The sequence below is a fragment of the Camelus bactrianus genome, chromosome 6 (genome assembly GCF_048773025.1).
Source record: "Camelus bactrianus isolate YW-2024 breed Bactrian camel chromosome 6, ASM4877302v1, whole genome shotgun sequence".
Classification (NCBI taxonomy): domain Eukaryota; kingdom Metazoa; phylum Chordata; class Mammalia; order Artiodactyla; family Camelidae; genus Camelus; species Camelus bactrianus.
The window spans coordinates 51,037,606-51,050,219 of record NC_133544.1 but is presented as its reverse complement, the minus strand read 5'-3'; the positions used below and the strand labels follow the sequence as shown (position 1 = coordinate 51,050,219).

At 36.5% G+C, this 12,614-nt stretch overlaps 1 protein-coding gene across 15 annotated transcripts in view; it reads left to right on the top strand.

Moving 5' to 3' along the window:
• MIA2 (MIA SH3 domain ER export factor 2) overlaps positions 1–11,274 on the top strand; it is an 81,208-nt gene extending 69,934 nt beyond the window's left edge. For 13 of the 15 annotated variants that reach the window (XM_010967028.3, XM_045504288.2, XM_045504287.2 and 10 more), the window contains 4 exons: positions 4,468–4,590; positions 8,945–9,003; positions 9,618–9,855; positions 10,946–11,274. In XM_010967028.3, the coding sequence (XP_010965330.2) occupies positions 4,468–4,590; positions 8,945–9,003; positions 9,618–9,855; positions 10,946–11,112 (587 nt within the window). In that variant the 3' untranslated portion in view covers positions 11,113–11,274. Of the gene's footprint in view, positions 1–4,467; positions 4,591–8,944; positions 9,004–9,617; positions 9,856–10,945 lie in introns of those variants that run through there. The other 2 variants (XM_045504289.2, XR_006718918.2) reach the window with 2 other exon arrangements.
• The last annotated feature ends 1,340 nt before the right edge of the window (positions 11,275–12,614 follow it).

Below are 12,614 nucleotides of genomic sequence, written 5' to 3'. Positions count from 1 at the left end.
CTGTGTTTAATTTTTCAATCTTCCTGAAGAGAGTAGATTGAGGAGAGATTAGGATGTGGGGACAAATGTAGATAAGTTTTTGAAAAAATTTGCTTTTAATAAAAGAAGGAGATGAGATAGTAGCTGGAGGGAGAGCTATTTTTGTTTTTTAAAGATAGAAAGTACTACAACACGTTTATTTGCTGATGGGAATAATCTAAGATTGGGAGAGAAGTTGATAATATATGGGAGAGGGTGTAATTAAAAAAATGAAACCCTTGGGTAGTACACAAAGAGGATGGGATCCAGAGTGTAAGTGAGAAATTAAACAGGGACTGAATAACTTTGTGAAAGGAAGGAAGACGGAGCAGATATGTGCAGATAGAGAGACTGGGCAAGGGTGAATGAAGGTGTTCAGCTGTGTCAATTTTCTTGATGTGGCAAGGTTGTTAACTTGGGATGGGAGGGGAGGGGACTGTCAGAAATTGGAAGAGGGAGAAAAAGGTATACAATAGCCATTTAGGAGAGTGAAGGAACTTAAATGTCAGTAAAATGTGATATGATTACAGGGCAATCTTGAGTCTCCATTTGAAGTTTATGGTCATAATTTTGAGTGAGGTCAGTCAATACTATATTTTGGTATAGTTTATAATCATAAGAATTTAGTTTATCATTACAGCTACTTTGGGATATTTGCTTTGTGCCAGATGTTAAGTGCTTTTTATTAATCCCTTTAACAGAGTATTTTTCCCATTTCACAAATGAAGAAACAAAAACACAGATAATGTAGCACAATCCTGTGTATTACCTCCCAGAATTTCCATATTAATACTTGTTTCGTGTGTGTGTGTGTGTGTGTGTGTGTGTGTGTGTGTGTGTGTGAGAGAGAGAGAGAGAGAGAGAGAGAGAGAGAGAGAGAGAGAGAGAGAATGTGTAAATAAAACAAACAAAAAAAATCACACACTATGTGAGTTGAAGTCTATTCTGTTTACCTTCTCAGGGTCATTACCTTCCTTCTTTCCCAGAGGCAACTACTCATGAGTTTAATGTGTATAAACTAGTCTATATTTGATTTTTTTAAAAGTATGTTTCTATTTTATCAAGTTTTTAATCAGCATATGTTCTTGCATTCTTTCCATTTTAATATAAAGTTTGTTATTTTAATTGCTGTACGATGTTTAAATATATGAATATACTGCAGTTCGTTTGTGTAGTCTTATTCAGTCTCATCTGATGAACATTGAGGGTGTTTCAGTGTTTCACCATTGCTAACAATTCTGCAGTTAACATCTTTTTTGTATATATATTCTTTAGAGATGAGTCCAGGTAATGAAATTGCTGGGAAGTAAGATATGCATATTTTAGGTTTTAATGGATATTGTCCATTGTCCTCAAGAGTGATTATCGTGAAGTATTTGAGAGTAGCTTTTTCTTCAATACTTGATGTAAAACTTTTTTTGAATATTTCCAGCCGTATGAGTTAAAATTTTTCTCATTTTTTTTTATTATTCCTTGTAGCTCTTTGATTATTAGTAAGCTTGAACATCTTTTCTTGTTCATTGGTCATCTGTATTTTCTCCTGTAAATCACCTGATTTATTTCTCTTTTGCTTACTAGGAATTCTCAGTATACTTTGGATACTAATGTTTTGTCTTTTGCTTATTTCATTATTATGTATGTTATTGTTATACAACAGTTTCAAATTTTGTTTTAGGTAAATTAATCCATTTTGTTTTTTTGGAATTTTTGTTTTGTTTAAGACATATCTTTAGATCAAAAAGATATTCTCTGTTTTCTTCTAAAAATTTAAAGTTTTGTTTTTGGTTTTTAAGTCTTTTTAATCTGTATATTTTTTGTTTTGGGACAGTGTGAGGAGTTCCTTTTTTCACCATTGGATAGACAGTTTTAATACTGTATATTAGTTTATCAATTTGAAATATCACTTTTAAATTAAATGCCCTTATTTGCACAGGTCTGTTTCTTAGACATTCTCTTTATACCATTGGTTTCTTTATTCTAGAGTCATAACCTCTCCATATCAGTGCTTTCATCAACTACTTTCTGGAAGTTTTGCTTTTCCATTTCTTTAAATTCCTTAATCATCAGATTAAACTATTTCTTCACATTCTGTTTTAAGTGAAGATTCTTACTATACTTGATTAGTAACCATTATTGAATTAAAAAAATTCAGATCCTTTGTATATCTTTATAATTCTTCTTAACCATGTTGATATTCCTGTTACGTGATAGACTCCCAAACTGTTAGATTGTTACTCAGGGAACTATTGCTGTCCAAGATTTGTTTTGGAATGAAAAGACATGAACAACATTTTTGTTTTTAACTAGACATGTTGAATTTTATTCTAATTTTTAGTTTATGAAATTGCTTCACAATGCCCTGTACATTTCTTCCCACCCCTTTTTTTCCCCCTGATTCTTTTTCTCTCCCTTCTTTCTTTTTAATCATCTCTTCTTCTATAAGCCTGGTAGAAAAGGTAAGAAAGCAAAAAAGAAAGGAACTGTTCACGTCCTTATTTGTATTTCAGTCTTGCGTTGGTCATATGCCTTCCATACAGTTTTATCTTATTACATTGTCCGTCTGTATATATGTACACGTACTTAAACATGTATATGTATATTTGAGTGTCACCAGAATACCCTTATTTACTCATTCATCCTTCCTTATTTTTCTTTCAGAGCAAACTTTTCCTCCTCCGTGACACCATTTCTGATTCCTCCAAACAGAATTAGATAGGCCATCTCCCATATTATTTGTATGCCCCTTTATTTAAAACATTAATTTGTTTCTATTTGTTTCTATCTCTGTTAGACTATACACAGCCTGTATCAAAACCAACTTTGTGGGGGAGGGTATAGCTCAAGTGGAAGAGCGCATGCTTAGCATGCATGAGGTCCTGGGTTCAATGCCCAGTACCTCCTCTAAGAATAAACAAACAAACCTGATTACCTCCCCCTACCAGAAAAAAATAAAGCTTAAAAAGACCCCCCAACTTTGTATCACTAATGCCTGGCATACAATAGGCACTGGGAGATTTAAGGAATGGACTGTTTTCACCAAAGGAGGACAACATGGGCATATGATTTATAAAGTAAAATACTTGCAGCAAAATTTTGTTTTTCTGAGGTTACCGATATTGTGGGGAGATGTTCTTTAGCAACAAAGTAAGGATATGGTATCTTGAGATACCTGATTAAGAAAGAGTTGGGAAGTCTTCAGGTTTCCCCACTGTATCCCCTTGCCCAGCTGTGCCATTTAATTAATCCCATGTTTAAAGTAGGAAGGGAGAATGCAGGTTAGATCTCACTGGCTGGTATTGGCCTTTTCTTTCACTGGGCCAATTCAGACCGTTGAGTCAGCCGTGAAAAAAGGGGGCAATGAGCCTTCAAGACTATGTGGATCTTTCTGTCCTGTTGCATCCCTTCGCCCTTGGGAGCTCATTAAATACAATTCTCTCCATCGACTCTGGTTAATGTCAGGTGGTTTCCTTGGCTTTGTGTGGGACAGGTCTGTCAGTAAGGTCCCAGTGGCAGGATCAGAGGACAAGTGGCATACCCAATATTGTATGGCATTCACATTATGAACCATTGCCTGGACAGTCACGGAAGGCAGTTTTAGGCTTTTGTCTGTATCTGTTAGGATAGGAGAGAGTCACACAGCTCATTCCCTTCGACCTTTGCCATATTTTGGGGATGGGCAAATGCCTACTTAATGCATTGAAGTCTGCCATCGTCTATCAGAGATGAGATAGACTACCTATGTTTTTTCAAGTGTGATGAACGCTACAAGGATCCATGGATTATTACCATTTTGTCATCATAAATGACACCTGGGGACAAAGAAAGGTGGTTTAGAATCCCCTGAGTCTGAGTCTGTACCAGATTTGTGTCTCTCCAGATACCCTTAATCTTCCTTCATTCTTTGAGTCAGAGATCTTTCCCTTTGGTTGTAGAGGGAAGTTAAACTCCAAAATATTGAAGTTACTGAAAATCTGATTACTTGATGACCTCTGAATGATGCTCTTTCTGCTTTGGTGACCATTTCTTTTATCATTGTCTGTTCTGCTTAATTTCTTGCTATGTTTACAACATATTCTGTTTTTTCTTTCTTTGCTGATAGCTAGCTCCTAAAAGTCTTTTTTTGATATATTGATGTATCCACTAACTTCCACTATTATTAAAATTGAAAGCTGAATATATATAACTAATTTCTATTCATATATTCTAATTTACACATAGTAATAGAAATTTTCAAACTCCAGGATAGCATTACACTTGTGTTTACTACAAAAACAGTTATTGCCTTTAGTAAAATGTGTAATTTTCTTAAAATTGTTTACTATTACCTACCAAGAATATGGATCAAAGTCTTTTAGAAAGCAAGAAAAATATCTACATTCATATATTAAACTTCAGTTAACTTGATTTATTTTTATTCTAATGGAGATATTTTAAAAACGTGTTTTCCAGGCCAGCCATATCCTGATGCAGTTCTTCCTCCACAAAGGCAAGACAGATTTTATTCTAATTCTGGTAGACTTTCTGGACCAGCAGAGCTTAGGAGTTTTAATATGCCATCTTTGGATAAAACAGGTAGGTAATACCTTGTGTGCGTATATGTGTTTTTTGATAATGGTGGCGTAGTAAAGAACTGGAAGCTGAATAAAGGACTAATTGTGATCTCTGCTTAGCTCTTAAGGCCAAAATCTCTTTCCTGAAAATTTCCTGGTTTTAAGTTTCTTGTTATACTGTGTGTATCCACGGCATCTACACATATGTAGATGGTTGGTTTGGACAGCATGATAATGAATTTACTGTATGTACCTATAATGGTTAATTTTACTGTGTTTCATGATTAACTTTCTAGTTTTTCAGTCCACTTATGTATATCCTGTTTAGTAATCAGGGAAGTTAGACTGGCATGAATGGATATGTGAAAATCCACCAGAAAAATAATTTGAGTAATGCTCTGTTGTTGGGTTAATCAGTTACCTTTTAAAAACATTTTCATGCTTATATAGATTTAACTCACATTTACTGAGCAGTCGTTTGTCAGGAGCTCTTTTACTTAAACCACCTCACAGCAACTCATTGATATTGAGAAATATAGATAGCCAGTGTGTCAATTAGGAGTGCAGAACATTAAGAAAATAAAAATATTAAAAGTAAATAGAAAAGTAAAGTAAATTTATTGGTAAAAGGGTTCCCCGGGAAAGGATATATATATATTGAGGAGGGGGATTATCCAGCTGAGGTACATACTGTTTTAGGAAATCAGTCTTTTTTTGAATAATAAGCAGAGAAGTGGACTATGGCTTGGTTTTCTGCTGTTGGTTATAATTAAGTTAATTATTTCTGTTTGGGTTTTGAAATTGTTTTCCCCCATTAGTTCAAGCTTAATGGAATAAAAGTGTATGTATGATTGAATCAATGTCTAAACTAATGCTATTTAAAATTTTTCACATGTCCTTTTTTTTTTTTTTTTTTTTTTGGTAATTGAACATTGTCCAATTTAGCAGATAGCTTTTAGGTGCCTTCTGTTTAGAAGGTATCCTGCTTGACATGTTAGCTAATATGATTTTAGTAAGGCATAGTTTTTAGCTGTAAGAAGCTAATAATTAAATAGGGGAGAAAGACAAATATATATGCTTAACTAATACAGGTCAGAATAGCAAGTCCCACTAGAGAACATGGCTGTGTTCACAGAAAGGGAGAACTCCCATATAGTTGGAGGATCAGGGAAGACACCATCAGGAGGTGGCATTTGAGCTGCTTCTGAGGGAATCTGAAAAATTAGTTAAGAAGTAGGGGTCTGCGTCAGTAATAATGAACAGTATAAGTAAAAACAGAAAAGACAGCATGACTTATTGATGGATAATGGCTGTAAAACTGAGATATTAACCCCTTGCAAGGTCTTATGAGGGTTAAATGAGTTAAGGTGTGTGAAAGTATTTTGTAAGTAGAAAGATGCTATATATATGTAATACGTTGTTGTTGGTTTATCAACATTTGGTATTTACATGAAGGAGAGTGGTGAGTGATACAGTTGAAGCACATTAACTAACAGTAGTGCTTAGTAAACGTGTATTGAGTGAAATGAATTATCTCGTTTAATCTTCACAATGAACCAGTGAAATAGATACCGTTACCCTGATTTTATAGATCAAGAAACCAAGGCTCAAAAAGGTGTTCAAAATCTCACATAGGAAGCATCAGAGGCAGGATTTGATCCCATGTCTGACTCCAGAACCATGGTCTTGATCCCTGCACGTCACTGGAATGAGAGGGTAGTGGAGCAGTTTAGTGCATCAGCCCCGCCACTGATGCACTAAATGTCTGTAGAATGCTTACTGTATGACATGCATTATGGTAGCTGCTGTATTTCAGCGGTGAATAGGTCAGCAGTTCTTATACCTTGAGGTCTAGTAAAGGTCTACAGGCATTTGCACTATGTACTGACAGAAGTAATGAGTGCATGATGTTATGGGAGCACGTGAGTTGCTAACCTGGATGACAGGTATTGGTGTTTTGAGTGTGAGAGAGTCAAGAAAATCTTTTTGGAGGAAGTGACATATAAGGTGAGAATTAAAGGAGTAGTTAGCTGGGCCAAAGTATGTGGATTTTCTGGAAGGAGAGAATTGCATCCTTAAAGACTTAGAGTTGAGAGTGTCCTGTAAATTATGGCTGTAACACAGAGTGGAAGTCATAGAATATTGAAACAGGTAGTGAAGAGGTAAGTGGTGCATAAAGTTTTCAAGGCCTTGCAAACCTGTTCAGAAATTTTAGACCTATCTGCAGGATAATGGGAACACACTAAAGGATTTTAAACAGAGAAGTAATCAGATCTGCATTTTAGAGAAATAATTTTAGTTGCATTGTGGTGAAAGGACTGGAGGGAGCTGTTGAGACTGGAGGGAGGGTATAACCTTTTAGGAGACTGTGACGGGAATCTACCCTAGTGACAGCGGTGCCTTAGCGGAGGGGATGGATGCATGAGAAGAGACGGGGAGAAGACAGAAGTGGAAGGACTTAGGATTGAAGGCATGGAGCAAGGGAGAAGGAGGAGTCTTGGCTGTTGCCTAGGTTCTCGGCGGTGGCATGTGGGCCATTCGCTGTTCTGAAGCAAGGAACAAGGAACAGTGGAACGTTTGACAGGAAAGATTGTTTCATTTTGAACTTAGAAAATTAGCAGCACCTGTTCTACACCTGCAGGACTATCCAAGTAGGCATGTCAAGTTTTGAAGTCCTGGGGGAAGTAGCTCGATCTGAATTATACATCTGGAAGTCATTAGTGGCATCCGTCAAACTAAAGCTGTAGGAGTGGATGAGATTTCTCAAGGAGAAAATGAGAAGGGATGGAGGGCCGAGGGTGAACTCTGAGCTGACCACTGTTTAAGGATGGTCAGAGTAGTGGAGCCCACCAGTGGGACTGAGAAGGAGCAGCTAGAAAGGAGAGACAGAGAAGGGTGCCATCAGAGAAGCTGAAGGCTGAGAGAAGTTAAAAGAGGGAGGCAGTAGTCTACAATGGAAAGAATAACATTAAATAAGGACTAAGGAGTTAGTTCTGTTTTAATTTAGTGAAAGAAGAGCTTTTTCTTTCTTTCTTTTTTTTTAATCTGGGGGCAATAATTTCAGTGGAGCGGTGGATGTTGCACATAGATGGCAGTACAGTGAGGACAGAAGGGGAGGAATTCTGAACTATATATATGTATATAGAACAGCTTGTGATGGTGAAGGGAGAGATAGCTGTAAAGGGGTGATTCTCTTTTTCTGTCTCATTTTTAAATAGTAGTTGGGAGAGCCTTGCTGATAGGATGGGTCTAGCAGAAAGGGAGGGAGGAGGGAGGCAGTGGAGAGAGGAGGGTCCCTGCGGAACCTGGAGGGGAGGGATTCTGAGTACAGGATCAGGGTCTTAGATTGTCCAGAGGAATCCTTTTCCATGACAATAGGAGGAAAGATTATAGGACTGTAGTTGCTGATACATTTATGTTTGACTACAAAAAAGTTAGGGGAGTTTCTAGGTGACTGGTATAGCAGGTTTGAGGAGATTGGAGGTTTGAAATTGTTGAGGAGAAAACTGGCTTAAAGACAGAAGAAAGGCGAGGCATTTGGCAGCTGGAAGTATGGCTAGAGCTCTTGTCAGCCTGGAGTGGCTGGAGCTGTCTCCTTGGCTCTGTGATTTATTTTACCCTCAGAAGTACTGGGTGGCTCAGGTCTAGGCAGAGTGGAAGCAAAGAATTGAATTAATCTAGGGCTGAATGTGGTGAAGCACATGTGAAAAATGGCCATTAGTAGGACGTTAATGACTGGCTATAGTGATGGAGTTTGAAGTCAGTCAATTAGGGAAGGAAATGAAGAAAGGAGGATACAGAGTTCGATCAGAGGACCGGAAGCTTCAGTGTCATCCAAGGACAGGTACAGTGAGAGGAACTACTTGCGGTTGGAGAGAAGGCTGTTTGAATTTATGTTCTCAGAGACTGAGCAGTTCTTGATGATAAAGTCTAGGAACATTTATTTAGAAACAGTGACTAAATTCAGTTGCTAGTCTGTGTTACCTGATGGAGGAATAAGGAAGGAAGGATGAGAGGGAAGGAGGGAGGAAAAAAGGAAAGAAGTAAGGCAGGAGAACAAAGAAGGAAGGAATGGAAGAAAGAAGGAAGGGAGGAGAGGAATGCTGCCTCCTAGAAACCTCCCTAATGATGCTGCTCACAGGATTGCCTTGAACAAGCTAGGGAAACCACTGCTACATGCCTTTGCAGAACTCTGAGTCTGCCAAAATTTATAGGGACCGACCTCAAGCTGTCTTTAGGCCCTTAGACCGGATGCTGGTATCAAGCTGGTTTATGCACTGACAAGGGGAGGGGAATATCAGGAGATACTGTGATCTGGAGATCTAAGCATGGAGTGATAAATCAAGTATTTTTCATGGTTTAACTTTTATGTCTAGATGGGCCAATGTCCTCAGAAATGGAATCCAGTAGAAATGATAGTAAAGACGATCTTGGTGTAAGTATTGTAACTAGAATTTTATCCATGTATTTTTTATCCATGTAGTTTTTGATTAAAAGCTGCTTCTTTCCCTTTGACAAATATACTTCGTACTCAGCGTTATAGCTGTTTTCTTTCTAAATTGCATCCTATAGTGATCAGGTACAACTTGCAGACTCTAGGTTTGAGTTAGTTCATATAGTTAAACAAGACTTTGAATTTTCCTGCTTGGATTTTTATTTGAATGTTTTAAAGTATATTTTTTGTTTACTATGCTTACAATCTTGGTTTTGGTCATGCTGAAAATATCAACATAAGCATCTTTTCTTTTTTTCAGTACATGCTTGGTAAACAAATGTATATTTTGGTACTCTTGGACTATTCTTTGTGTTTTATCTTTAGCCAGACTATTAACTTTGTTGGTTAAGGCTATTTTCTGTTGAGTTAATAAAATATTCATGATAGCTGAAATCTATCTAATATGAAAAACTGAGTCCTTCTCTGGAGCCCTTTAAGATGTCGTAGACTGCTTTCTGCCAAGGTGCCTAGATTCTTTCTTCTAAGCCTAAGATTTTCAGGAAAACTATTGCAAATTAGCTGTTTAGTGACTGCCATATGTCAATTTGTTACAGAATTTAAGTGTACCTGATTCATCTCTTCCCATCGAAAGTGAAGCAACTGGCCCTGGCTTTGCTCCTTCACCTTTTCCTCCAATCAGAGGTCCATTGTTCCCATTGGATACAAGGGTCCCTTTCATAAGAAGAGGTCTTCCTTTCCCTCCGCCTCCTCCTCCAGGAAGCATGTATGGACCTTCCCGAGATTATTTTCCACCAAGAGATTTTCCTGGTCCACCACATCCTCCATTTGCAAGTATGCTTTTTTTTTTTTTTCCCTTTAAGCTTAATATATGTCTTATAGAGTAGATCAGAGATACTAATTTTACTTTCTGTACATGTAGTAATACAGTGGAGGAAAATTTTTCTCATGTTCTGTGAATGTACCACTACTTTTCCAAATTGGAAAGATAGCCAGCCATCAGTAATGAGGCTTCAACTTGATTCATCTGAATAATGTGAAATTACTTCTTTATTTCAATAATCAAGAAAATGGTGTTTTTTTGCAGCAATCTTATGTTAATACTAAAATGATTTGTATCTTATTTGATAGAAATTGGGTACTGTGTCAGTTAGTGAAAATATAATTTATACTTTAACATTAAAATTACTGGCTAAAGTATTTTTAAAAATCTTTTTTCACAAGTAGCTCCCATGCAGTCCTGCTTATTTACAGCCTAATATGTGTTTATTATGTTTTGACTAATTGTTGAATTTATTAAAGTTATTTCATAGCCTCACATAAGAAAAGAGGAATAATTGTTTTTATATCTGTCCATTACCATTTAGAACTATAGGTTTTGGCAGAATAAATACATGGTTACCAAACACTAGGCAAAAGCCTATTACTTGCCTGAAGTAGTCATTCTTTTCCACATTCCTCCTCCATTTTTCAAGTTCAAAGTGAATTAAAATGAATTTTATTTAGGGAATTTGAAGACAGTTTTTGATATAACTGGAAATGTTTTAGGGTAGTATCCAATTAGATTTGGGAATTACTGATCTGGATTTTAAGTCTGCTAAAAATTATATTACCTGAAAACCTTTTTTAGAATGAGTTACTATCTTTTGAAATAATTCCTCTCCTTTTTAGAAAGTGTTAAGATGTTAAGATTTTCATAGGACAAAAATTGCACCTAAAGTTAATGATATTCCCTGTAATCATGTGTAGTTGAAGAAAGTATGTTTTACTTGATATAAAAATTCATTTGTTAGATCAGGTAGTTCTTCCAGTGCCAGTTTTTAAAAATAAAGAGAAGTACTAGAAGTTATAAGGTAATGATTTATTGGGGCCACAGTTCAGGTGCTTAAAGTTAAAAATGTCTTTTACCAATCTCTTTGAACAGTGAGAAATGTCTATCCACCGAGAGATTTTCCTCATTATCTTCCCCCAAGAGCTGGATTTTTCCCCCCACCCCCACCTCCTGAAACTAGGGGTGAGTTCCCATCAGGGTTGATTCCACCTTCGAATGAGCCTACTACTGAACATCCAGGACCACAGCAAGAAACTTGACAATATTTTTGGCCTCTCTTCAAAAGTAATTTTGACTTCTCTTTTATTTTCAGTTTAAGTAACTGCTGTTACTTAAGTGATTATACTTTTGCTCAAATTGGAGCTTAATGGAATTATAATTCTCAGGATAGTATTTTGTAAATAAAGATGATTTAAATATGACTCTTATGAGTAAATTATTTCTATTTTATTTTATTCTAGATAGTATAATTATTTTAATTTGATTAACATATCCACTATCACATAAACAGTAATGAGAGTTTTATATCTGTAATCTTGTAGGTGAGGATGTTTTAAACTCCAAAGGCTGTGTCTTCATGCCAAGAACTGTATTTACTGTGGTTGTAGACAAATGTGAAAGTAACTTTATGCTTAATTAAATAAATTTTAATTGATTTAAAGATTTGTTTGGCATTGATAACAATAAAATCAGCTAGTTTTTTCATTAATATGGCTCTGTTAGTTAGTTTTTTTTGCTTCTCCCGATAGCTTTGAGGCTCAAAACTAATGCTTTATGAGCCTTTCCCATTCAATTATCTTAACCAGAAATGTGCCTTCTTTCTTGCAAATAGACATGAATGACCCAAAGCAACAAATTAATACACTTAAAAGTCAAAGTTGATTATATTTTAAAGAAAACCAGGATGTTATCTAATGGCAGATTTCAGAATTTGGATCTTCTTAGTTCATTCACTGGTTTCCTGTACAGTTTTATTTTTTTTCTTGGTTTTCTCTTCATTTGGAAGTATATTTACTGCTGAGCGGGGTATGTTGAGGTTTTCTATAAGAGAACTGTATGAGGCAGTGTGTCATCATTTTGGGCTTTGAACTCATTATCTTTAGAATGTTTTTCTAACTCAGGTTTGTGTTCTGTTATTAGCCATCTTGCACATTAATATGATTATGACAAGAAAGGCACTTAAATATAGCTAATAGATGGTACACTATTTATGTCGAAGTTGATTGTTTTTAATTGTTTACTTGGATTTTTTCTTCAGTGCCAGAAGACAGAAGAGTTAATATTTTTGCACCAAGCAGTGATGCATGTGTAATTGGCACACTTGGTTCCAGCACTTTTCAGATGTTCTTCGAAACACTGCTCTTGTGAGGTGTTTCCACTCCCTCTCCAGGCTCACCCGTGCCTCTGAAAAAAAGGCTGAAAAGAAAGTCTCTGTGGGAAATGCTTGGATAAAACAAGAAGTAGAATGAGGACTATAAAAGCTTTGTTACATTTGGTGTTAAAAACCAGATTTCAGGGGGGCATGAAGTCTACTTTTTTAACTTGGGAAGTGAAAGGAAGAAGGGAAATGCAAGAGGAGTGGTGTGGAGTGTTCCAGTCAAGTGAAAGTTTTTCGTTTGCCCTGGGATAGGGGAGACTTGTCCTGGCTTAAGACAGAAGAGAAGGGGAGAGAGGAAGGCAGATCAAACATAACAGAGAGTGGACATAAACTGAGGCGGAGGGTCATGGAGGAGGCAGGGAGAGCGCTGGGTGAGAGCCTGGT